The 22,967-nt window shown below is 51.9% G+C and overlaps 2 protein-coding genes across 4 annotated transcripts; both read right to left on the bottom strand.

The window, feature by feature from the left end:
* Positions 1-3,510: 3,510 nt before the first annotated feature.
* On the bottom strand, positions 3,511-12,181 carry UBOX5 (U-box domain containing 5). Of its 3 annotated transcripts, XM_010018495.1 has the most exons (6): positions 12,042-12,181; positions 9,520-10,702; positions 6,192-6,364; positions 5,090-5,103; positions 4,180-4,187; positions 3,511-3,695 (listed from the first exon to the last, which is right to left on the bottom strand). In XM_010018495.1, exons 1-6 carry the CDS (start codon positions 12,093-12,095, stop codon positions 3,511-3,513), a joined length of 1,617 nt encoding a protein of 538 aa, XP_010016797.1. In that variant the 5' UTR covers positions 12,096-12,181. The 3 variants fall into 3 exon arrangements, with proteins under 3 accessions (XP_010016797.1, XP_010016803.1, XP_010016811.1); XM_010018501.1 differs by lacking the exons at positions 4,180-4,187; positions 5,090-5,103 and having other exon boundaries at positions 3,511-3,722; positions 6,203-6,364; XM_010018509.1 differs by lacking the exons at positions 4,180-4,187; positions 5,090-5,103; positions 6,192-6,364 and having other exon boundaries at positions 3,511-3,722.
* Positions 12,182-16,065: 3,884 nt separating this feature from the next.
* Positions 16,066-18,498, bottom strand: FASTKD5 (FAST kinase domains 5). The gene has a single exon (XM_010018521.1). It carries the CDS (start codon positions 18,496-18,498, stop codon positions 16,066-16,068), a length of 2,433 nt encoding a protein of 810 aa, XP_010016823.1.
* Between the last annotated feature and the right edge of the window lie 4,469 nt (positions 18,499-22,967).

Genomic DNA, 22,967 nt, shown 5'->3' with positions numbered 1-22,967 from the left:
CAGGGTGGGGAGCGGGCAGCAGCCTCAGATCCACCCCTCCAGCTCTTCCAAGGCATCAGCAAAGGGGCTCTGGGGGTTCAGACACGGGAGCTTCACTGCTTGTGTCCTTCCCAATTGCTTTTCACAACAGGGAATGTAACAGGGTGCCCAGAGAAGCTGTGGCTGCCCCATCCCTGGCAGTGGTCAGGACACAGGGGCTTGGAGCAACCTGCTCTAGTGGAAGGTGTCCCTGCCCGGGGCAGGGGTTGGAGCTGGAGGACCTTTAAGGTCCCTTCAACACAAACCAGGCTGGGATTCTATGATGGGAAATGGGGTGTCCAGCAGTGACCCGCGATGCTCCTGTGCTGTTTCACACATTAGCTACATCTGCAGCTTCAAAGCATCTTTGCTGCATAGAAATGACCATGATTTTCCAGTCCTTAAGCAATCACACCCTTGCACGTGGCCAGGGCAAACCACAAGTAGATTCTTCCCCATCCTTCATCCTCACAACAGCAGGAGATTTGTGAAGCCTCCATCGAGGTTTTTGAGAGCCAGAACATAAGCAGGACAAAGGATGGAGGTTGCAGATGTCGAAGTGACAAAGTTCAATCACAGTTAATCAGAGGACGTTGGGTACCACATGGAGAACAGGAAGATTTTCACCGACCTGTGTGTTTGCTGTGGCTGGAGGGGGATGCAGAGAGAAGGAGGAGAAACTTCTTGAACACGTTGCTCATGTACTGGGGATAGAAAGCAGCTCAGGCTGGCAAAGGAGCGCTCCCTTCTCCTGTCTGGGTGCGTTAATGCTCCTCAAATGGGCCTGTCTGAACGGCATTTAGCAGAGAACCCGCCTGTCTCACCCAGTCACCATGAACTGGTGGCTGACAGGGGGTTAACAGTTGATGGCGGAGGGGATTTTGCATCTCCTGCCTGAGCACAGCAGCTTCTTCTCCCCTGTCAGGGCTGAAGATGCTCCTCTGCTTCCATGACGTGATGTGAAATAGCTTTGACAGTGCTCGTTTAAAGCAGTGCAGCAACATCAAGGTTTGCTGGGCGCTGCGGTCCAAATCCATCCCGCTGGGATGCAGACGTCGCCTCGGGAGGTCGCCGAGCAGCAAGGGATGGATTTGGCCTCCTCAAAGGGCTTGAATGGCAGCGACAGAGGAAATTGCTCAGCTTCAAAGGCTGTTCCCCACCTCCCACGGAGCACAGGCTCTGGGACAGGAATTTGCTGGTGGCATCCGCCCATTCTGTGCAGATTAAGGGGAATTGCTGCAGGTCATGAAAGAGGACCCCATGGGAGGTCCTGGCTACATGTGACCCACCACCAATCCCATCTTCTTGGGGTGCAGAGAGAGTCTTTGCTGCCCACAAGGGTTTCAGTGTCCCCTTGTTTCAATGGGAGTGATCAAGACTCACACCCAGCTGGGGGAACATGGACCTTCCCTAAGCAAGGAGAGGTGGGCACAGAGGGAAGCTCGTCCCTTTGCCCTCCCTGTATCAGTGAGAGGGGACACAGGGGTTGAGTCTCACGGCTAAAGGGTCCTGCAGAGAAGTGGCCAGAGGAGCGGTGGCTGCCCCATCCCTGGCAGTGTTCAAGGGCAGGTTGGACACAGGGGCTTGGAGCAACCTGCTCTAGTGGAAGGTGTCCCTGCCCGGGGCAGGGGTTGGAGCTGGAGGAGCTTTAATGTCCCTTCCAAAACAAACCAGTCTCTGAGTCTATGATTCTACAGGGTTAAGGATGAGGAGAAACTGTGTGGATGAAGGGTCTGAGAAACCTCTAAGAGATGAGCCCTCCTCTGAGCAGAGGATGGACCATATGCTCCCTGCAGCCCCATCCCCTCCAATCTCTGCTCCATCAGGCTTCCTGTCCCTCCCTGAGGAAAGCAGGGAACCTAAAGAGATAACTTGCCCTCATCCCCCAGCCTGTTGCTGCCTACCACAGCAACATTTGGGCAGGAGGCTGAGCCAGAGGCTTTGGGCTTCACTGGAGGCTTCGCTCATCCCAGAGAAGCAGGAGATGGATGTGAGGATGTGAGCTCCTGCAGCAGCGATCGCTCCTGGAGAGCTGGAGTGGAGGAGGTGTGAGAGCTGAATCACGTCGGGATGCTTCACTGCAAACACACCACCGCAGGAGGAAGAGGATTTTTGCTGCTTCTGAACTGTGGGATCTTTAGGAGAGTTTTTGCCTATTTTCTAACCATTTCTTGTTTGAAGACAGGGAACTTGCTATTTTTACCACAAAGGGAGACGATCATAAACTCCCACTGACGCAGACAAAGGGCACATCGGTTGGGTGCTGACACAAAGCTGTGCTCTCACTGCATGATGAGCCTGCTACTTCCCGTGACCAGAAAGCCAGGAACATCATGGGTTGCTCGGCAAGTAGGTGCCTTTTAAGAGACAATAAAGGTGTTCCATGTAAAGTGGAACTGAGTCAGCTGGAGCCCCAGAGTAACTGCACAGAACATCAGTGAGCAGCATCTGCTCCACAGAGAGAAATTACCCATTAAGTGGTGACAACGGGGGGTTGTACGGGTGACAAAACCCTCCGCTGTCACCTTAACCTCAGCACATGCAGGATGTGCTGGAGACAGAATGTATCTGAGTGATTTTCCCTCTGAGGAGCTCTTTGAAGACCAGATCTCCTCAGGTTTATGTATGTGAGTCTCAACGCAGTGGCTGCTGCGATGTCCCCACTAGAACCCACAGGTCCTTTGTGTCGATTTTGCTTCTCCCACCTCACTTACTCAGAGCTCTGTGATGAGATTTCACTCCATGGGATCACGAAGATGCACAGCTACGAGTCAGAAAGAGAACCTGACTTTAAACATAGTTTTATTAAGGCTTAAATGTCTATCAGCCCGACGGAGCTGGTCCAGACACACGACGCAAACCGAGGGTGATGTTTGGTGTGATGTGATGGCTTTTCTACAGGAGTTGCTATGAGCAGGATGAGATCGCTGCCACTTACTCACACGTTGCCCCTGGCCTCTCTTTGTGACTTGCTGGACTCCAGGATGGTTGATGTGCTCCTGCAGCACCCCAGGGAGGAGGGGAGTGAGGCGGGGAAGGGGAGAAGTCAGGTAGATGCATGTGGTCCATCACGAGGACTTCACCTGGTCCACGACCGAATGGCTCCTCATCAGATATGTGGATGGTTTCAACTCACAGGGAAGCTAAACTCACAGTCCAAAAGGCACCTATGCTAAACCACTGAGCCACTGGGATGGCGGTAAGAGGGTGACAGCTGGAAATCAGTTCTGTATAAATACATATTCCTTGTTAAAGAAGCTATGGCTTTTATTATCCTCGGATCGCTTTGCTCCGGCGCGCGCGCGTCCCTCCCCCCCCCCCCCCCACTACTCTGTAAGCACAGGAAGACCAAGTCCTCTCCACCACTATGGGTGCTCCTCTTGGTGAGCTCTCCCAAAGGCCTTCATCGTCCTATATGGATCAACACGGACAACAGGGAGCAGCAGCAGCTCCTTGTTCTCATCCTCCTGGAAGGCTCCAGCAGCCGAGGGGTCAGAAGTGAACCCTCCTGACGTCGTGTGTGGCAGCCGACCTCTTACAGCTCCCACAGAGTATTGAGGATGGAGACTTCTGCTTCTCGGCCAAGCACGGGCGACACATGAGGTGGCCACAGGGAAGCTGGTAAACGGGCTCCGTTTTGAAATAGGAGGAGAAGGTTTTGCCACAGGAAGAGCATCCTTGGGTCTGGCTGCTCCTGCCATGCTCTGCAAAGGGGAGGGGAGAAGTGGGTCAGTCAGGGGGGTGACAAGTCACAGCATCATTAGGGTTGGAAGGGAGCTCTGGAGACCATCCAGTCCAACCCCCTGCCAAGGCAGTGCCACACAGAGCAGGTGACAAAGGGATTGTCCTGGTGGGTTTGAATGTCTCCAGAGAGGGAGACCCCAGAACCCGTTCCAGTGCTCTGACACCCTCAATGGAAAGAAGTTCTTCCTCCTGTTGAGGTGAAACTGCTTGTGTTTTAGTTTATGGCCATTGCTCCTCATCCTGTTGCTGACACAGAGTCAGGCACCATCCTCCTGGCACCCAACCTATGAGACACTGATCTGCATTGATGAGATCCCCTCTCAGGCTGCTCTTCTCCAGGCTAAACACCCCCAGCTCCTGCAGTCTCTCCTCATAAGAGTCATGCTCCAGACCCCTGATCATCCCTGTGGCCTCCACGGGGCCCTCTCTAGTAGCTCTTTGTCTTGTACTGAGGAGCCCAGCGCTGGACACAGCTCTCCAGATGTGGCCTCACCAGGGTCGAGTAGAGGATCACCTCCCTTGACCTGCTGCCACACTCCTCCTGAAGCACCCCAGGATACTCCTGTCCCTCCTGGCTTGAAGGCACACTGCAGCTCATGGTCTACATGTCATCCACCAGTACTCCCAGGTCCTTCTCAGCTGAGCTGCCCCCAACCTGTGCTGGTACTTGGGGTTCTTCCTCCCCTGGAGCAGGACCCTACACTTGCCCTTGTCAAACCTCATTATGTTTCTCTCTGCCCAATTCTCCAGCCTACTGAGGTCCCACTGAAAGGAAGCACTTAAGGTGTAGCAGACATTGCCCCAGCTTTGTATCATCAGCAAACTTGCTGAGGGTACATTCTATCCCTTCATCCAGGTCATTGCTAAACAGGATCAAGTCCATGCTGTGCCACCCCTTAGGTGCCTAATCCTGCCCAGGAGCCACGGACCCCACGTTCTGCAGTACAGCTCATGGCTCAGGTCCGTGGCCTGTTTTATCACTACCATAAGGAAAGGGAACAGTCTACTTCTGGGGCAGGTTGTGCTCAGAAGGGGCTGAATCACAGCAGCACTTGCAACATGAGGCTCTTAATTGAGGACAGATGACTGTAAAGGGCTTTTCACTTCTCCCGAGGCTAAATCGGCGTCTTCCGCTTTCCAACGCTCGGATTAAGATCACCTATTCCCGAGTGAAATGCTTTAGGGATTGCTTTGCATTCCTGGCACACACCATCTATCAAGGGCTACTCAGTCAACTCTTAAACAGCAGCAATTTTAAAGGGGACAGGGAAAAAAGCTTAATAGCTTCGTGTCACTGTGAAACAGCAAAAGCTGTTGAGAGAGAGACAGCACCAGCCCTTTCTCAGGGGCATGTGGTCCCTCTGAACTCTCTTCTCTGGTAGATCCTCACTCAGGGAGAGAAGAGGAGCTAGGTTCGGTTAGGGCATCAGCTTGTGGAGGGATACAGGGAGGTTCAAAGCTTCCCTGTGCCCCAGTGGAATCGTTTTGGGAATGCATACACAGCTGGATTAGCATGTGGGATGGAAACTGTGAGGACTCAACAGCCTGGTCAAAATAGTCAACTCAGTGGGATTCTGGGCACACACTTGGCTGGTTGACCCATGACGTTGCTACCACTACCTGCTCCTGTTAAGGGTCAGCACGCTGCATGGTATGTGCTAGAATTACACCTCTCCAGCTGCATCTCCATACCAGGCTCCTTCCCAATCCACATGGCAACTCCTCAGCTTGCTCTGTGCAGGTAACAGATGACAGTGGGGTTGGACTAGATGATCTTTGAAGGTCTCTTCCAACCCAAACCATTCTATGATTCTATGATTTAAGCCACTCAGCCCAAATCACAGAGCTCTGGGAACAGCCAAACCTTGACATGGGGCAGGCTCTCAGTCTGAACCAACCTGGGGCAGGCTAGGCTTAGCACCACGTCTCAGCACAAGGCATCCAGGACTGTCCTCGGGCAGCACAGACAAGTGACAGTGAGCAAATCACAGGAGTCATGCTGAAGCCTGCCCTGACTGAGGACATGGACACCACACCTTACTTTCTGGGGCCAACAAGGTCTAACCTGCCTCAGTGGGAGAATAAACCATTAAATGTGCCGAGATAAAAAAGCAGGAGCCTTGGGATTGTTAAGTAAAGCTTGCTGGGAGGCAGTATAATGTTTTAAGATTGGGTATTTACATAGTAAATGCTCCATCCCTGGTAGTGTTCAAGGCCAGGTTGGACAAAGCCTTGGTGTTTAGTGTGAGGCATCCCCACCCATGGCAGGGGGTTGGAACTGGATGATCTTAAGGCCTTTCCAACCCAAACCAGTCTGTGATTCTATTTTGGAGTGTGAAGAAGCATAGAAAGATGCTGAGCAGCAGCCTTAAGGCCTTTAACCCAGCCCCAGCTCTCCTCTCTGGCTCCCCAAGGTGAACCAGAGGCACTTGCTGCTTACCAAGGATGGTGCCCACGCCCCAGGAACTGCTGCAGCCCCCCTCGCTCTGTGCCTGCTGCTGGCTCTTCATCAGCTTGGCTGTGAACGAGGGCATGGAGCTGAGTGCCGAGCTCAAGGCAGTGTCCAAACTCTCTGACAGCTTTTGTTCGTGAGAGACCAGATCTGCAAAGAGAAGCACAAGCTCAAGAAGAGGATGGGGAAAAGGATGAGCAACAGGAACACCGCTTTGCCGCTGAACCTCTGGGACAGCACTCCCCTGGAACCAGGCTGAGAGCTGGGCTGGGGCAGCTGGAGAAGAGAAGGCTCCTCAAGGGGACACCTTAGAGCAGCTCCAGGGCCTAAAGGGGCTCCAGGAGACCTGGAGAGGGGCTTTGGACAAGGGATGGAGGGACAGGACAAGGGGAATGGCTTTAACCTGCCAGAGGGGAGATTGAGATGAGCTCTTGGGCAGAAGCTCTTCCCTGTGAGGGTGCTGAGGCGCTGGCACAGGGTGCCCAGAGGAGCTGTGGCTGCCCCATCCCTGGCAGTGTTCAAGGGCAGGTTGGACACAGGGGCTTGGAGCAACCTGCTCTAGTGGAAGGTGTCCCTGCCCGGGGCAGGGGGTTGGGACTGGAGGAGCTTTAAGGTCCCTTCCAACACAAACCAGGCTGGGATTCTGTTATTTAGGAGACCTGCCACTTGGTTTCTTGAGAGTTCTCTTCTCCCTGCTGACGTGCCAGGATGGGGATGTAGTGCCTCTCCTTTGAGTCCTAAAGATGAAAAGTCCTACAGATGACTTTCAGACACCCATGTCATGCCCACGTGCCAACAAACATTCAGGTGCCAGCATAGATCTGCAGGTCTGAATATGGGCAAAACACCAAATAATCCAGAAATTCTCACTGAACCCCCAAGCAGCTGCACTGAGCTGGGAGCCCAGCACTCCCAGCCTTGCTTCCTGCAGCTAACTGGGAACATTGAAGCCACTATCACTATCTGGGGGCACTGATTTTATTCTGCCTCAGTTCTGAGCTAAGGGATGAAGCCAAAGGTGCAGGGTCAGACCCTTCCCTGCAGCGTTTGTCCTGTGCCACACCGAAGGCGTTCATTCAGGCTGTGCATTAAGAGGATGTTGTCTGCATCACTAATCCTGTTAAATCATCTCCCCAAGGAAGGCCTTGGAATTAGTGCTGCACATTTGCAACAGCAATCAGGGCTGATGAAACCCTGGAGCACGGCTCCCCTGGGAGCTCCAGGACCCCACAGGGTATTCCCTGCTCCTATGGGGCTGGGACACATCCCCAACGGGAGCTGTCACACATCTCTGCACGAAGAGTAACTGATGATTCCTCCTAAAACATGGAACGAGCTCTAGAGTGAGAGATCAGAGCAGAAATGGGCAGTCTGGCTTCTTCCCATTCATTCTGGTACCATAAACATCAGTTATTTTCAACCAGGTCTTTAAAGACTTTGTCTAAGGTCAAACTGAGCTTTCTCCTATAAACATTTAGGGGAGAAAGGTGAAAGGAGGGACAGGTTCCAGCAGGACTTAACAGCACTCAGAAGCTGTGGGCCACCTTTTGACATCTTACAGACCTCCAGATTAGAGAACACAAGAAAACTCGACTTACCTGCATTGAGAGACAGCCCCTACATGACAGACATCCCCACAGACACTTGCTCCCTTCAAGCTCATCTAAATACAAGATTGGTAAAGACATCTCTTTCCTACCTTGACTCCCATTTAAGTTTACGTTCCTCCTCCAGAGGAACCAAAGCAGTAACTCAGTTCAAGATACCAGAGAGAAGATTTAAGCATTGCTGTAGTTATATGGATGTAACAGTTCCACTGACAGCAACTCCAAGATGTTTCAGGAATCCCTGTGCCAACAAGGGAGAAAGCAAACATGGCAAAATAGGTGTGGATCTGGGGGGAAAGATCTAGTGTGGAGTAAGAGAAGCAACTGCCTGGAAGCCACACTCTTCACCGTGGGATGAAGGTTCTGCTCATTAAGAGAATAAACCACAAAGAGCAAAGAGATTCTGGGGAGAGAGCTGGGAATCTCCTTGGTATTTACCCCACAGATCCCTTTGGCTTTCTGAAGACTGGCTCCTCCTCACCAGTCCTGCACCTGAATGCTGCTGGACCTACAAGGAGCACCCTACACTCCCAGTGCTCCGTGGATCCACAGGTCTGCCTGTGCTGCCACAACACTGCCTTGCCTGTCTGGTCTGAAGCTGTGGCGTGGCTGGGGAGCCAGGAGGGTGGAAACACTCAGCTTCCCAGGGAATTCATAGGAGGGCTGCAGGTCTGGACTGGTTTTCTGCCTTTTGGATCTTATGCCCAGTGCTGTTGTTACTGTACTACTGAGAAAAACAAGGACAAAAGGAAACCAGGACCCATTTCTTTCCCCTGGGGACACAAGTCACAACCCTGGTCTGATGCCTCTAATGGTTTTCTGCTTTAACTAACTGCAAAGCCTGTGCAAGCCTCTCCCAGGCTCTGCTGCTCCTCGCTGCTCTGAAGGAGCAATTCCCTTGCTGCTGTTTGTTCCAAGCCCCTGCACTGCTGCACTAAGGACACGGTAGGCCAGCACAGCCACATTCTCCCCAAGCTCAGCCTCTCCCACAGCAAGAGCAGCCCCACGAGGAGGGAAGGAGCCAGCATGTCCCTGGGGACACAATTTGTGCAGGGATACTGAGCGTGCAGGGAATCAGCTGCACCAACAGCCCAGGCTGGTAGTGCCTGGCCAGGGAAATCCATGAGCAGGATTAGTGCCTCAGTCCTGCTTTCCTCCCCACCTCACTCCTCAGGAGAAGATCCACACCAGGCAGGACTTCTCATGCACCAAGAGGCACTTCTTTTCCTGCTGTGGATGCCTTCTTGCTGATGCAAGAACACACTGATGGATAAGATAATAAATCACCCATGATAAAGAGACTTTACAACAGCACACTGCGAGAAAAACATCATCTCCACGTGGACAGTGGCTTGAAGGCAAGGAGAAGAAAGGAAATCCAAACTAAAAGGGGAACATAGTGACCTGAGCAAACAAGAGGGCTGTGAAAGAGGCTGCACAGGTAACACAATGAGAACGATGAGCCTAGAGATGAAAGTGAAAGAGAATGGGAGCAAACAGCATCCAGCATGGCAGGTTGTGCTGAGGAGAGTGAATGAGATGATGGCCTGCCTCCCATGACATCTATCAATCAGCAGTAAAATACAACGGCCTTAAAGCTTTGTAGAAGTGGGATGGGAATCTCTAGTGGAGCTTCCTGACTGGCAAACCTGGCCCCAGGCTCTCAAGGAATACAAGCGACTTGGGGAGCCCCGGTACCTGTGGAACAGTCCATGTGGATCAAGTGTGAGTCACTGTCGGGTTTCATTTTTTTAGCACTGTTCTCTGAGGTAGACGTGACAAGTAAGTTTGTAGAGGAAAAATAAGGTGGCTGCACAGAGCTCTGATCCATGCAGTCCATTTTCCTCTTCAGAGAAGACATTGTTATGGAAGAAGGGACGAGCATTTCCGAGGTATGAGCCCTCCCCAGCAGGTTGGTGCCAGGAATGCTGTGCTGTAAGAGGAAATGGTCTATCCTGGCCTTGAGGGTAGGGTGAGGTAGGGGCTGTGAGTGCTGGCTGAAGGCCACCCCAGTGAAAGGATCACTGGGGACCCTGCCCCAGGACGCTTCGCTCCGGTTGCATTTCTCCAGCGTCGTCTGGTCAATCACCTTCCCCGACGGCAGGAGCATGGGGAAGGTCATGATCTCCAGAGTGATGGGGTCCAGGAATTCCTCAGGGATGTCTTGCACGACGTCCACCAGCTTGCGGAGGGTCTGCTGCTCGCTGTCGTTGGCACTGAAGGGCACGCAGTCACTCTCCATCGGTGTCCAGAGCTCTGGCTTGAGGTTACCAACGTCCTGGGTGAAGAACTGAGAGGCCACCTGAAAGACACCCTCGATCACCTCCTGCGGGCAGGATTTGGCAGGCTGTCCCCACACCTCCAGCCTCTTAATGCAAGGCAGGCCGCCTCCAGCAACATGGGTGATGCAGATCTTTAAGTGCGACACGTTGCTCAGTGAGGAGGGCCCTTTGTTCCAGAGGTCTTGAGATGCAGAGCCTGGGTAGGACAAGACATTTTCCATCTGATGGAAGGGAGGCCTCGGCTTGAAGCCTCTATGGCCAAATGTCACTTTGCTTTGATTCTTTAAGACAGCTTTGCCCACCAGTGTGAAAGTGTCTTTGTCTGACACGGGCTGACTGGCCAGACCTGAGAACTGACCCTCAGGGCTCTGCCAAGAGGTCTTATTGCATGAGGTAGAGGTGTAAACTTCGAGCCCAGAGAAGGTTTGGTATCCCCCAGATGAGATGTCAATGTTAATCCTGCAGATCTCAATGTTGAAGGGAAAAGAGATGGTGACGTGGACTGGAGGTTTGATGAAGTACTCGCTGCGGAAGCCACGGTTTCTTCTGGCCAGGTCTTCAGAGATCAGATTCTCCACTTCGTAACCATCAGCAGAAATCTGTGTTTTGGGAGAAAACTGCATTTAATTTGGAGCCAGAAACTAAAACTCATTTCAGAAGCACTGATGGAGAGACTCAGGATGACATCAACTGGGAACCACGGCTGTGGTTTCATGTGCAGCTGAGACAATGCAGGTGAGGGATCCCTGCTGCTGAGGCCAAGCAGATCCACTCCCACCCTCCAACATATGGTCCTATCCATTCTTCCCTGTGTCCCTGTTACCTGACCAGCCATGTGAGAGCTGATTTAACAGCTAAAAGAGAGCAAAACTATGGATGGTTTGTGGTTTTGGATGGACCAGTGAACTACAAGTTCAAGTGGGAGAGTGTGGCTGGGAGCAGAGTGTGTGTTTGGTGAGATGGGTCTCCTGTCCTTCAACAGTGCTGAAACATTACGTCAGCTTATCCTGCCATGTGGAAAGAGACCTCTTGAGAAAACAAGTGGCAGGGCTCCTAAAATCACAGAATCCCAGCCTGGTTTGTGTTGGAAAGGACCTTAAAGCTCATCCAGCTCCAACCCCTGCCACGGGCAGGGACACCTTCCACTAGAGCAGGTTGCTCCAAGCTCTGTCCAACCAGAGAAACCTCTGGAGGTCAGCTAGCCAACTACCTTCTCCAGCTTTAGCATCAACCCTACCTATCCTTAGAGACCCCAGAGCAATCTTCCAACACCTAAAGGGAACCTACAAGGAAGCTGGAGAGGGGCTTTGGACAAGGGATGGAGGGACAGGACAAGGGGAATGGCTTGAACCTGCCAGAGGAGAGACTGAGATGAGCTCTTGGGCAGAAGCTCTTCCCTGTGAGGGTGCTGAGGCGCTGGCACAGGGTGCCCAGAGAAGCTGTGGCTGCCCCATCCCTGGCAGTGCTCAAGGCCAGGTTGGACACAGGGGCTTGGAGCAACCTTGCTGAGAATGACAGGAGACTGGAGAGCTTGGAAGAGAAAGCTCTGAGCAAACCCCCCCAAATCACAACCCTCCCACATCACTGGAAAACAATTTTAACTGACAAAGATGCTCTCAGCTCTTCAGACTAAACCACCTGCACTTTACCTGCAGCTGCCCTCAGTGCTTCTGCTGGCAGTGGACATCCACAGCCTCCCATGTTAAAACCCTCCCTGAGCCAGACAGACCACACAGCAACGATGGGAGTTTGCTGAGAGTTGCTTTGTTTTCTCAGGAAAGTCTGGCACGGGCAGCCAAAAATCAGTCTGCCAGAAACACTGATTATCACAGATGAGCAGCAAACAGGTCCCCTGAGCCCCAACCAGCCCAGCACACCACTGCCACCTGATCTCTCCATCCCTCCAGCTCCCTAAACCCCCTCACATCGCTAGTTTACCTTGTTGCAGTGAATTCTTGGCTTGAACTGTGGGAGACAGACGTTTATTACCATCTTGGCAGCTGGAGCGAGCTCAGTTTGTGAGCATCAGATTCAGCCTGCAAAAAGAAAAGAAAGAAAAAGCAAGTGAACATCAGTGAACATTAGTGAAAGGATCTTGTTTTGGAGCCTGTATGAATGACAAGCTTGGTAGGTCTTAGAATGCAGCTCAGATCTGAGTCCAGGAGGTGAAGCCAATATAAACCCCAATGACTGTGGTAGAGAGATGGGATGGAGAGGAAAAGATGTGTCAGTTAGTGAACCCCTGGAGAAACATCAAATGGCTATTTTAACCTAAACCATCTTACCTGTGCATGGACCAGCAATGGGATTTGAGAGCTTATCGAAGAGGCAGGAGGTTTTGTAGATAGAGTGAAGCATCAGTGTGTGGCTGCCCCATCCCTGGCAGTGTTCAAGGGCAGGTTGGACACAGGGGCTTGGAGCAACCTGCTCTAGTGGAAGGTGTCCCTGCCCGTGGCAGGGGTTGGAACTGGAGGAGCTTTAGGGGCCATGCCAACACAAACCACTCTGGGATTCTGTGATTCTATCACATGAGGCTGTCAAAAGAATCAGTGTGAGCTCTTGGCAGCCTCAGTTGGACGTGGAGGACATGGGCTATGATCCAACCAGGGCATTCAGCACTGGTGTCCATTCCCACTGTGTGGCCTTGAACTCCCCATTCATCCCTGTGCCTGGTTCCCCCCGTGTGCCACATCTACCTGCTGCCTTCAGTCAGGCAGGACCTGCCTGTGTGCTTTTGGACAACACCCAGCACAACAAGCTGGGATGGGGCCTCTTGGGATGAGGGTAACCCCAGTCAGCACTAACACACTACTGCAAAGAGAAATGCTTCTTGAGGGCTCTGGCACCCTCAGAGATAAGCTAAGATTAAACCCAAATATTAGTAATTGGTATTTAATAGCTCCAAGGGAGCATCTAATAGCTCTGAGGGAGATGATCTGTGTTCTGAACACACACCCAGCTGATTCTTCTAACAATGTTCATTAAAGAAACTCAAGTGAATGTACCTTCTCCTCCATTGAAAAGAATGTGACTCGAATCAGTTATATCACATCCCTTCTAAGAATGAAATTATCTGTGAGAGTTTTAACCTTACAGTAACCTTAGTTTTAGTATCTCATTGCCTTGGGCAACCTTGCAAATCAGGAACCCGCTGCTTCCTTCAAGCACAAGCAGCCCTTTAGTGATTTTTCGGCTGAAGCTGTTAGTTTAGCCAAAATGAAATTGGCCTTTTGGGGGCACGTTGGTCCAGCCACTGAAATACAGCATTAAGGAGCTTCGTTTGCCTGCCTGCAAAGCACAGGGCTGCAGCCTGGGTCTGAAATGAGCAATGTGGGATCTGAGGTCCAAATCCCACAGGCAGCCAAGCCTGCAGAGAACACAGTTTGAAGGTTACAATGCCAATGCTCCACCGAAGTAGGTTTGAACCTAAGGAGAGCTGCAGCAAGCCAGACAGCACCCCTTCTACTCCAATATTTTGTCTGAAAGCCACCAAAAGCAATTCCTGCCCCTCAACAGGGAACAGAGGAACAGCACAAGCACAAACCAATGTTCCTCTGATAGCACTTTCTTGGCTTTCTGAGCCTCAGAGGCTTCCAGTGCAGTGCTGCCAGTGAGGAATTGTTCAAACAGGCTTTTAACTGGTCTGACTTCTGGCACCCACATCCTGTGTGAGTAAGATTGCTGGTTTAACTCCAGGCTGTGCAACAGAACTCCTCTTTCTGGTTCATTCTAAACCTCTTGCCTGGTAAATGAACTTGGCCCTCAGCACTGGTATTATGAAAAATGGCAAAACAACTCCTTGTTCCCTTTCTTGGAATGAGTCAGGATTTGCCTTCTGTTCTAGCTTCTCCACCCATCTCCTTCCTCACCTGAAGACTTCTCCATTCCAATCCGACCAGCACAGTGCATTCACCTTCAGCAAGTCTTGGTGGTGAGAGCTTCCCTCTACCTTTACATCCATCTTAAAGCAAACTTCTTGCTTTAAGAACTCACTTCTCACAAGCCTCTGTCTATTGAGATCCTGCCTATACCAGATGCCAGATTCTCTTGTGGACCTTGTGGTCATGCAACCTCCTCTTCCACAGTGCTGCCTCAGGCTGGGCAAATCACAGATGGGGGCAAACCACTCCTCAGGACAGACCCACCTCCTCTTCCAAGCCTAAGGCTGTTACTGAGGTCTCATCCTAAATCTTCATCCTTTTCTACCATGTTTTGTGGCAATTAGCAATTATCCTCTCACTAAACTTGCTGTCTTTCAATTCACTTGCTCCTTGTTCTGCAGCATGAAGAGCTATGTATGTGTATATAGGTATCTTTTATAGGATTTTCTCCTGTTTGTGACCCAGACACACTTAACTCAAGCTAATTCTCCAGCTTCAACATCTCAGGAAGAAAATACATCATTCTGCACATCCAAGTCTCCATCCTTTCTACACCCTTGCTTCACAGCACAAGTTGGTCACTGAGTTACTTTTCCCCATGGCTGTGCTTTGTTTTACTCTTCCCATGAAAACATAACTCAAAAGACAGACAGTGGGGATGAAGGGGCAGATTAAATGAGAAACTGGAATGGGATTAGGACTAAGATTCCGTGTAAAGAAGGAAAGTGGGAACTGGCTGGATGCACTGTGATAGGATAGTAAATGGGCTGGCTGAGGATCAAGAATCAGCAGGGACAGGCAAAGGGAGATGAGAGGAACAGGTCAGAGGAGCAGCCAGGATCAGACGGGGACAGTGAGCCCAGGACCCCACTCCTAAAGTCATTACTCATCAAAACAAACTCAAGGATCATGAAGGACTCGGACTATGAAGTGTCTCAGGATGTCATACAAGTGTCCATCTCCCTTGAGTGTGTGTCTCCACTACGGTGAACACAGACCTTTCAACTGAGGCAGTGTGATCACGGAACCACAGCCTGGTTTGTGCTGAAGGGACCTTAAAGCTCCTCCAGCTCCAGCCTCCTGCCACTAGAGCAGGTTGCTCCAAGCCCCTGTGTCCAACCTGGCCTTGAACACTGAGCTTCTCTGGGCGCCCTGTGCCAGGGTCCTCTGTGGTCTTGGACAAGTAATTTAAAACCAGGCTTTCTGGAGCTAGTCACTAAGCGCCTTCCTGGTGTCCTACGTATGACCAGGGAGCTGTTGCAACAAGGAACGTGCACAGGAAACATCCCTCCTCTCAGAGAGAACCATCACCTGAAAGCTCAAGAAGCAGCAACTCAATCCTCAGGACAGTGTGCAGAACTCAGCCACCGGGGCAAGACCACCACAGTGAGCCACGTGAAGGAAGGTGAAACCAGCAGCCTCCAGAGCAGATGCTCCACACTGCTGGAGTCTGCACAGGGCTTGTTGTCACCCAGCAGGGGAATCACCTTGAGGTGGGTCTGTCAGCCCCATTCAGCAGCAGATGTTATCAATGGGGTCAACCAGATGCAAATCCTCTCTGCCAAATGCTGCTGAGAGCTTCAGCTGAGCATGAAATGAATGCCTCGGGGTGCCAGCACCCCATCCTTCATCCCCAGCTTCCATCCCACTGCCCAGCTTCTACACACAAGGAGAAGCTTAGACTGCGAGCCCACGACCCCAGCTTGATGGTGATGGAAAGAGCACGGAAATACCGTTCCTGGCACCCAGGCCACCTTCATGACTAAACATCACCCCAATTCTCTTCCAAACATCACTGTTCTGCTGTCGGAGAGTCACCAAATCCATCCACTTTCATTCAGGGCGGGGAACAAAGAGTAATCACAGAGAAAAATGCACAGGCCAGTAGTTTTTATTTGTGCCAGAAGCATTTTGAGGATCTATGTACAAAGGGAGAGCCTCAGCAGAGCAGAACTGCCTAACACAGCAAGAGCTGAGCACACAGAGCACCTGCCAAACGCTTAACCAACACCCCGAGACCATTCAAACCAGTAACTGAGAGCAAGATGCACTGGGGAGGCTGTGCCAGGCACCCCAGCAGCCTAAGCAGCCCTGCCCAGCAGTGCTGGGTCGAACACTTTGTAATGGAGGTAGCTCAGTTTCTCCAGCCGCGTGCGTTTGAGCAGGGGAAACCATTCCCAGAAGGGAAGTTCAACCACCACGTACCCCAACTGCTGCAGCTGCCGCCGTTTCAGGCGGTGCAGCCCCAAGAGGCGTTTGGAGCAGTAGCAGTAGTGGTTTCTGTTGGACACCTGAATGGCCAGTTTCAGCCCTCGAGGATGCCTGTTTGGCCTAAGAGATGGGGAGGCTTCAAGGCAGGCATCTGCAAGAGAAGCACCTGAAAGCACAGCACGATCCCTCCCTGAGCCTGGTGTCCAGCCTTGCTCCCCTCGCTCCTGCCTGTGAGCCCTGGCTTCGTTATCCACTTCCATGGGAGCCTGGATGTCAGATCTCCCTTTTATAAGCTGAGACATTAAGTCATCTGTTAAACTAACTCCAATGTCTCTTAGTTTCTTATCTCCAACAGCATCTTTAAAGTTGAAAGGGATGGGATGTCCATCCATAGCCAAATGGACCTCCAGATCACTGGATCTCGTGTGAGGCAGGATCATGTGGTTCTTCACATACTCGCGGCCACCCAACATGCTCTCGAGAAGAGATGTGGCTTCCACAATTTCAGGCCTGACGTAGATTTCTTGCTCTGCAAAAGTCAAAACCATCTCAGTAATCTCTTGGGAAAGCTGAGCTGGAAGGCGGCTGCCTTGATAGTTTGGGCACTCAATTTCAACACTCTTACTAAGGGTGAACAGGTCCTTTTGGAGCTCGTATTTACTACTTCTCGTTCTCTGGATAAACTCATCCCTCAAAGCATAGTCTATCAGCTCCTCTGGGAAGCGTTTGACAAATGCCAGGCCAAGTAAACCAGTAAGGAGATGCTCTGGAAACTTTGCAAATTCATGGAGTTTTCTATGCATCTGCTCTATCAGGCTGGAGTAAAACTCTTCCTCATTCAGAGGTTCATAGTCCAGGCACCCAAAGGACCACAAGAACTTGGCAGCGTCTTTGCTTCGGCAGTAAGCCACCTTAGAAGGCAACAACATGGCCACAGCAGCCATAATGCCTTCATCAAAGTAGTGTAGGGATGAACAGGTAAGAGTGATGTGCATGATGCCCTGGATGTTTATTGCAGGAATCCGAGCGGGAATAACCTTCCCAAGTTCCTTCAAGAGGGGTAAGTGGTCCATGCGAGTGTAGCGCAGTACCTTAAGCACGTTCACCAAAGCATAAGTGCTCATGTCTTCCATCTGCAGGGAGACTCTGTCTGCAATTCTTCTCATGACGTGGTCAGAGATACCACTGAGGGACTTGAAGAGCCCCAAGCAGATAGCACCCACCTCCTCCAAGGTGAAGGAATCCAAGTGCTTCAGAATCATGCTCTCCACCTTCTGCATCAAGTCTGCAGGTGACCTCCGGCCTTCCCCTATGATATAAAGGAGCTGAACAAAGTGGGGCAAAGTGAGGTCTTTCCAGTGCATGTTGGCATAGCTGAACAAAATGCTGAGGTAGGAAGGCACACTACGCTCCAGGCAGCGCCAGCAGTCAGCCACCAGCAGTACCTGGTCCAGGTTCATGTCCCACACCCGCCGGCAGAACTCATCCTCACATGCATTCAACAGAGGGTGGGTTGGTGGGACAACCAGACGGACGCAAGCCTTCAGAACATGGATGAGATCTGAAGTGCTGAACAATCCCATGCTTTTGACAGCACACTGACACAGTTGGTTAAACCTGGGGTTGGACACCAACGCTGCGTGTTGTTCCACTGGCAAACGACTCAGCTTGACAAAGTGATCTGTGATAGTTGCCGGGCTCTGGCTGCCCTTGGAGGTGGCCACGCTGCGTAAAATGGAGTCACCTTCTTCTAAAGGAAGGGTCTCTACTGGCTCAGACTTGTCATAGCTGAGAGATCTGTATTCAGGCCTCCCCTTCTGAAACACACGTGGGTCCTCCTTGGAGTCGTGCAGCTCCGATTTCTCCTCTTCTGCTTCCTCCTTGGTGTGTGCTGCAGAGAGACCCGCTGAGATGTTCTGCTTGAGGACTGGTTTGGACCTGGGCTTTGGCAGGGCCTTTCTGACGGGTGGCCAAGCTTGAGAAGGGGTGGAACCAACTGTGTGCTGAACCTGTGTGGTGCCAGGGCTGGTGAAGGTGTCACCGCAGCTCGCAGCAGCATGCTGCTGGGAGGCAGCTCTGCTTCGGGCATAAGCAGATGGATTATACAGCACTCTGTAGTCCAGTGGATTCAGCAACTGGATTGTGGCTGTAGATTCACTTCTGGTGGTGGGTCTTTCTGGGGTCTCTTCCTTTTCCTCCTCACTTTTGCTGCTTCCACTCTTGGCCTTGCACTTGGCTGTAGTTGAGAATGTGGTCACCCTGCTGAGCCTTGGAAATCTTCGGCATATTAGCACTGTAGCCATGGATCACAATTTACTGGGCTCAGAATTGCTTCCAGGTACTGAAAAAAGGGCAGATGAAGAATGAGTGGCTTCCACCTAACACGAAGCACCTTTAATCTATCCTTTATGCTACCAAAAAGGGAGCTGACGCCAGTGTTTCCCTGAGCCATGGCAGATGTTGCCCTGCAAAGCTTTAAGGTAGCTGCTATCAAACATCACGTCATGCAAAGGCAGTTCAAGACAAGCACCCAAGTGAGCTCCTACACCCAAAGGTGGGGTACACAGCAGCTGCTGCTCAGCAACTACAAGTAACCTGGCAGAGACTATAGGAGATGAGAAAAAAACCCACCTCATTCTCATTTTTAAGAGACCCAAACTGCTTTTCTTTCATTCTAAACAATGAAAACATAGTTGTGCAATAGAGCTGAAGCTTCAGCTGACTGATGAGAAGCTCCCCAGGACCCGGCTTCAGTGTGTGCTTGAGCCCAGAACCCCCCCATGTGCTGGGTGCACCCCCAGAGTGTGAGCAGCAGCTCAGGGAGGGGATCCTGCCCCTCTGCTGTGCTCTGGGGAGACCCCCCCTGCAGCCCTGATCCAGCTCTGGGGAACAGCACAAGAGGGACGTGGAGCTGCTGGAGCGAGGCCAGAGGAGGCCCCGGAGCTGCTGCGAGGGCTGGAGCAGCTCTGCTCTGGAGCCAGGCTGAGAGAGCTGGGCTGGGGCAGCTGGAGAAGAGAAGGCTCCTCAAGGGGACACCTTAGAGCAGCTCCAGTGCCTAAAGGGGCTCCAGGAGACCTGGAGAGGGGCTTTGGACAAGGGATGGAGGGACAGGCCAAGGGGAATGGCTTGAACCTGCCAGAGGGGAGACTGAGATGAGCTCTTGGGCAGAAGCTCTTCCCTGTGAGGGTGCTGAGACGCTGGCACAGGGTGCCCAGAGAAGCTGTGGCTGCCCCATCCCTGGCAGGGTTCAAGGCCAGGTTGGACACAGGGGCTTGGAGCAACCTGCTCTAGTGGAAGGGGTCCCTGCCTGTGGCAGGGGGTTGGAACTGGATGAGCTTTAAGGTCCTTTCCCACCCCAACCATTATATGACTCTATGAGATGCTACATGGCAAGTTGAGAACCAGAGGGTTCCAGCTCTAGACTCAGCTTTGGGAGCATTTCCCATAGTTTTAGAGTATAAAGGCTTAAAAAATGCCAGGCACCTTCCTAACTGCTGCCTAAACCAGCTACAGCGGAGGACGAGGATGAGAAACATGTCAGGAGTGCAGCTGTGTGCTGCCAGCCTGCAGGAACTGCCAAATGAGCCTGTTTACGATGATTCAGATGCTGACTAAAACAAAAGCACCAGGTCAGTGCTCTGTTCAGAGCCCACCCTGATCCCACCACATGTGGTCAACCCCAAAATTGCATTTACACCAGGCGTTTGCAACTGCTTTAAGATCACTCGTGCTTTAAGTACCACAGGGAGCTGAGCAACAGGGAAAGCCAAAGCCTGGCAAAGATGCTACAATACACATTAGCTTCCGTGCTCCCCACATGGGGGAAATAAATCCTTCATGGGCATCCCTCTGAGCTCTGCTGACACATGCAGCTTTCGATTAGGGCTGGATCAAGACCACAAATCAGTGCAGGGAAACTCAGTTTTGCAGCAGCAAAATGGATGCCTGGGGGGAAGAAGAAGATTGGGGACGGATGCTGTGGCTCTGGGGTATGAGTAGGAAAGGGCTGTGGTGGGATCCCCTGTGCTCTGGCTGAATATAAACTGGTTTTACTGAGTACAAGAATGTCCCCATCTCCTGTGATCCATTATCTGGTCTGTTCCTTCATCATAACAGCAAAACATCAGCTGCTTTCAAGGAAGAGTGAGATGGGGAAGGGAGGGAGGATGGGGAGAGTCAAGGTGATGGTCTTTGCTTCCTCTTAGTGCCAGACGTGGGGCGCTGCCTGCTATGGGGACGGTTCCATGGCTGTCTCATGGGCCCTGAACTGTCCCACAGCAGCAAAAGCAGTAACAACGAGGCAGGCAGGCAGACATGTCTGATGTGGCCAGGCACAAGCAGCCTGCTGCTCTCTGCAGGCTGTTTCCTCACCAGGCAGCTTTACCTCAGTCTTTTGGTGCTCAGCTCCTGTCTGAGGACAGGATGTCAGCACCCAGTTGGCATGGGAGCGCTCCCCATCTGCTCCAGTGTAAAGTCAAGTGGCTTCAATCCCTCTGGGATCAACTGTGTCGACTCACACTGTGGCAGACGAGGAGATCTCACACCCTCTGCTCCACGGGCAGAGCTTGGGGCAGCAACAGGCAGCTGGGTGGTGAGGAGAAGCTGCTGGAGCTGTAAACCTCTCAGGAGGGGTTTGAAACAAACAACCTGGGTGGAGAACAGGAGGCTCTGGGGGGAAGAAGAGGGAAGGAAAGATGAAATGAAGACTTCTGGAGACAACCATGTGAGGAGCACACAAGAAAGAGGTCAATGTGTTTTTAAGATGACTAGTAAATGGCTGATAGATACTGAGATGCTCAAGAGCTGCTAAGCTCACTGGGCACCTTATTTGTGTCTCAAAGCACACCAAGAGGCAGCCACCCAGTGCATAGAAGGCTATTCCACAGACACCAGGCACTGCTGACCCCCACAGCCAAGCCAGGCAGCTGCAAGGCTGTGACTGTCCCCTTCCAGTGTGAGAAGTCAAATCATGACAGGCAGGAGAGACTCTTCCTCTCCTGTGAGACAGGGGAAGAACCTGGACAGTAAAAACAGACAAGAGCTGTGATGCTGTGGTGCAGCCCAAGCCTTGCAAAGCCAGCAGCAAGCAGGAGATGGGTTTCAAAGCTCTCCTCTTTAGTACAAAGAAATATTAAAGGAAAATAGGATTTCTGGCTCTGCTGGCTGTGATGTCCAGCCTGAACTGGCCACAAGTGACAGATCTGTCTTTGTGTAGCTGGAGACAAGGCAGCACGAAGTGGGCAAGGCTCAGATCTGCAGATTCTGAGGAAGGAGACCCTGTCCCCTACAACATCATCACCTGGCACCTCCTTGAGGACATTCTGAAGGGCTGCTTCAAACTGCAAAAATGATCTTGGACAAGAGGAAGTTTATCTGCCCAAGGTTTTCCAAAAGACTTTCCTCTCTGTTTTCCATGTCTCCTGCCTATTTTTCGATTAGAGACAGGCAAGCAGTACTGAGACAGGCCATTTAGTGAAACCGACTCCTATTTGCTGCTGAAGCTGAACCTATCTATGAAATCCAGCACTCTGCTGCCATCAGAAACACTCCCCTTGGTGACAACAGCCCCACTCCAAAGACAGAGAATCAAAGTCAAGGCGTTGACACACTGAAGGCGAATGCTCTGCGCCTCTAATACCAACCACATCATTCTGTGTTCAGCTGTGACATGTTTGGGAAGGTATTGCCAAAATAAAGAGAATTATTCCTCTCCTTCCTTACTCAAAATCCAGCAAAATAAAGAGTACAGGGGAGTGAGGTTGGCACGGGTCAAGATACTTCCAGCACCTTTGAAAGTAACAGGTCCAAGTGGCCTTTTTGCCCATGACTTTCACCCACCCACAGCCTCAATCTCTGTGATCTATGAAGTTTTTACAGCATTCCTCTTCCAACTCAACCTACGCCTCTCCTCGATTTCCCTCTCTTCCTGTCATCCTGAGTAATCAGCCTTCCTTCCTCCTTCTTGTTCAACCACAGCCAATCTCCTTCCCACCTCTGGGCAAGTCTCTGCAGAGATTTCACTTCCAGTGACTCCAAAAAGCCAGTCAGAGGTTTGGAGCTGGGCCCTGAAGCTGGGAACGCACTTTGTGGAGTTCCTCTGGGATGGAAACATCTTTGTGTCCGTGTCTGTGTCACATTTACAGCTGAGCTCTAGGCCAAGAACACAGTTAGAACTGAGCTAACAGTTCAGTGTTAGCTGGACACGAGGCGTGGTCCAGAGAAGCTGTGGCTGCCCCAGCCCTGGCAGTGTTCAAGGCCAGGTTGGACACAGGGGCTTGGAGCAACCTGCTCTAGTGGAAGGTGTCCCTGCCCGGGGGAGGGGGTTGGAGCTGGAGGAGCTTTAAGGTCCCTTCTGACACAAACCACCCTGGGATTCCATGACAACGACATTCCTGGAGGGATGCTGCTCACCATGGGGTATCAGCTCTGTGAAACGGGGACACTGTGCTTTTGGTCCCTCTGACACCCTCACCCACACTAGGAGCACACCCGGCCCTGCTTCCCCCTCCCCAGCACCACTGATGGTACCCGAGCACCCAACACCTCCCGGGAACACTGAGGAGAGCTCCAGATCCCAGCAGTGAGGGACATGTTGGGAGCAAACCAGCTCTTTCTGGCCAAGAGCCTCCAGGTAACACCCGCCCCGGGCTGCAGAGGAAAAGAGGAGAGAAGCAGTTTCCCCCCAACAGATTCCAACGGCAGAGTGAACAAATGTCACTCTTTTGTCTGCTGCTTTATCCCTGTTTTCAGCCCCAGCTGGGCCTGGAAGGCT

This window comes from Nestor notabilis, unplaced genomic scaffold (genome assembly GCF_000696875.1).
Source record: "Nestor notabilis isolate BGI_N333 unplaced genomic scaffold, ASM69687v1 scaffold1820, whole genome shotgun sequence".
Lineage (NCBI taxonomy): Eukaryota > Metazoa > Chordata > Aves > Psittaciformes > Psittacidae > Nestor > Nestor notabilis.
This window is presented reverse-complemented; position numbering and strand designations above follow the sequence as displayed.

Excerpts from the sequence above, each read along its gene's own strand:
- UBOX5 (XM_010018495.1), bottom strand. The coding sequence starts at position 12,095 with ATGGTAATAAACGTCTGTCTCCCACAGTTCAAGCCAAGAATTCACTGC. Across the intron at positions 10,703-12,041 it reads CAAGAATTCACTGCAACAAG|ATTTCTGCTGATGGTTACGA; the intron begins GTAAACTAGCGA and ends CCCAAAACACAG. Across the intron at positions 6,365-9,519 it reads CCACATGGACTGTTCCACAG|ATCTGGTCTCTCACGAACAA; the intron begins GTACCGGGGCTC and ends TTCTCTTTGCAG.
- FASTKD5 (XM_010018521.1), bottom strand. The coding sequence starts at position 18,498 with ATGGCTACAGTGCTAATATGCCGAAGATTTCCAAGGCTCAGCAGGGTG.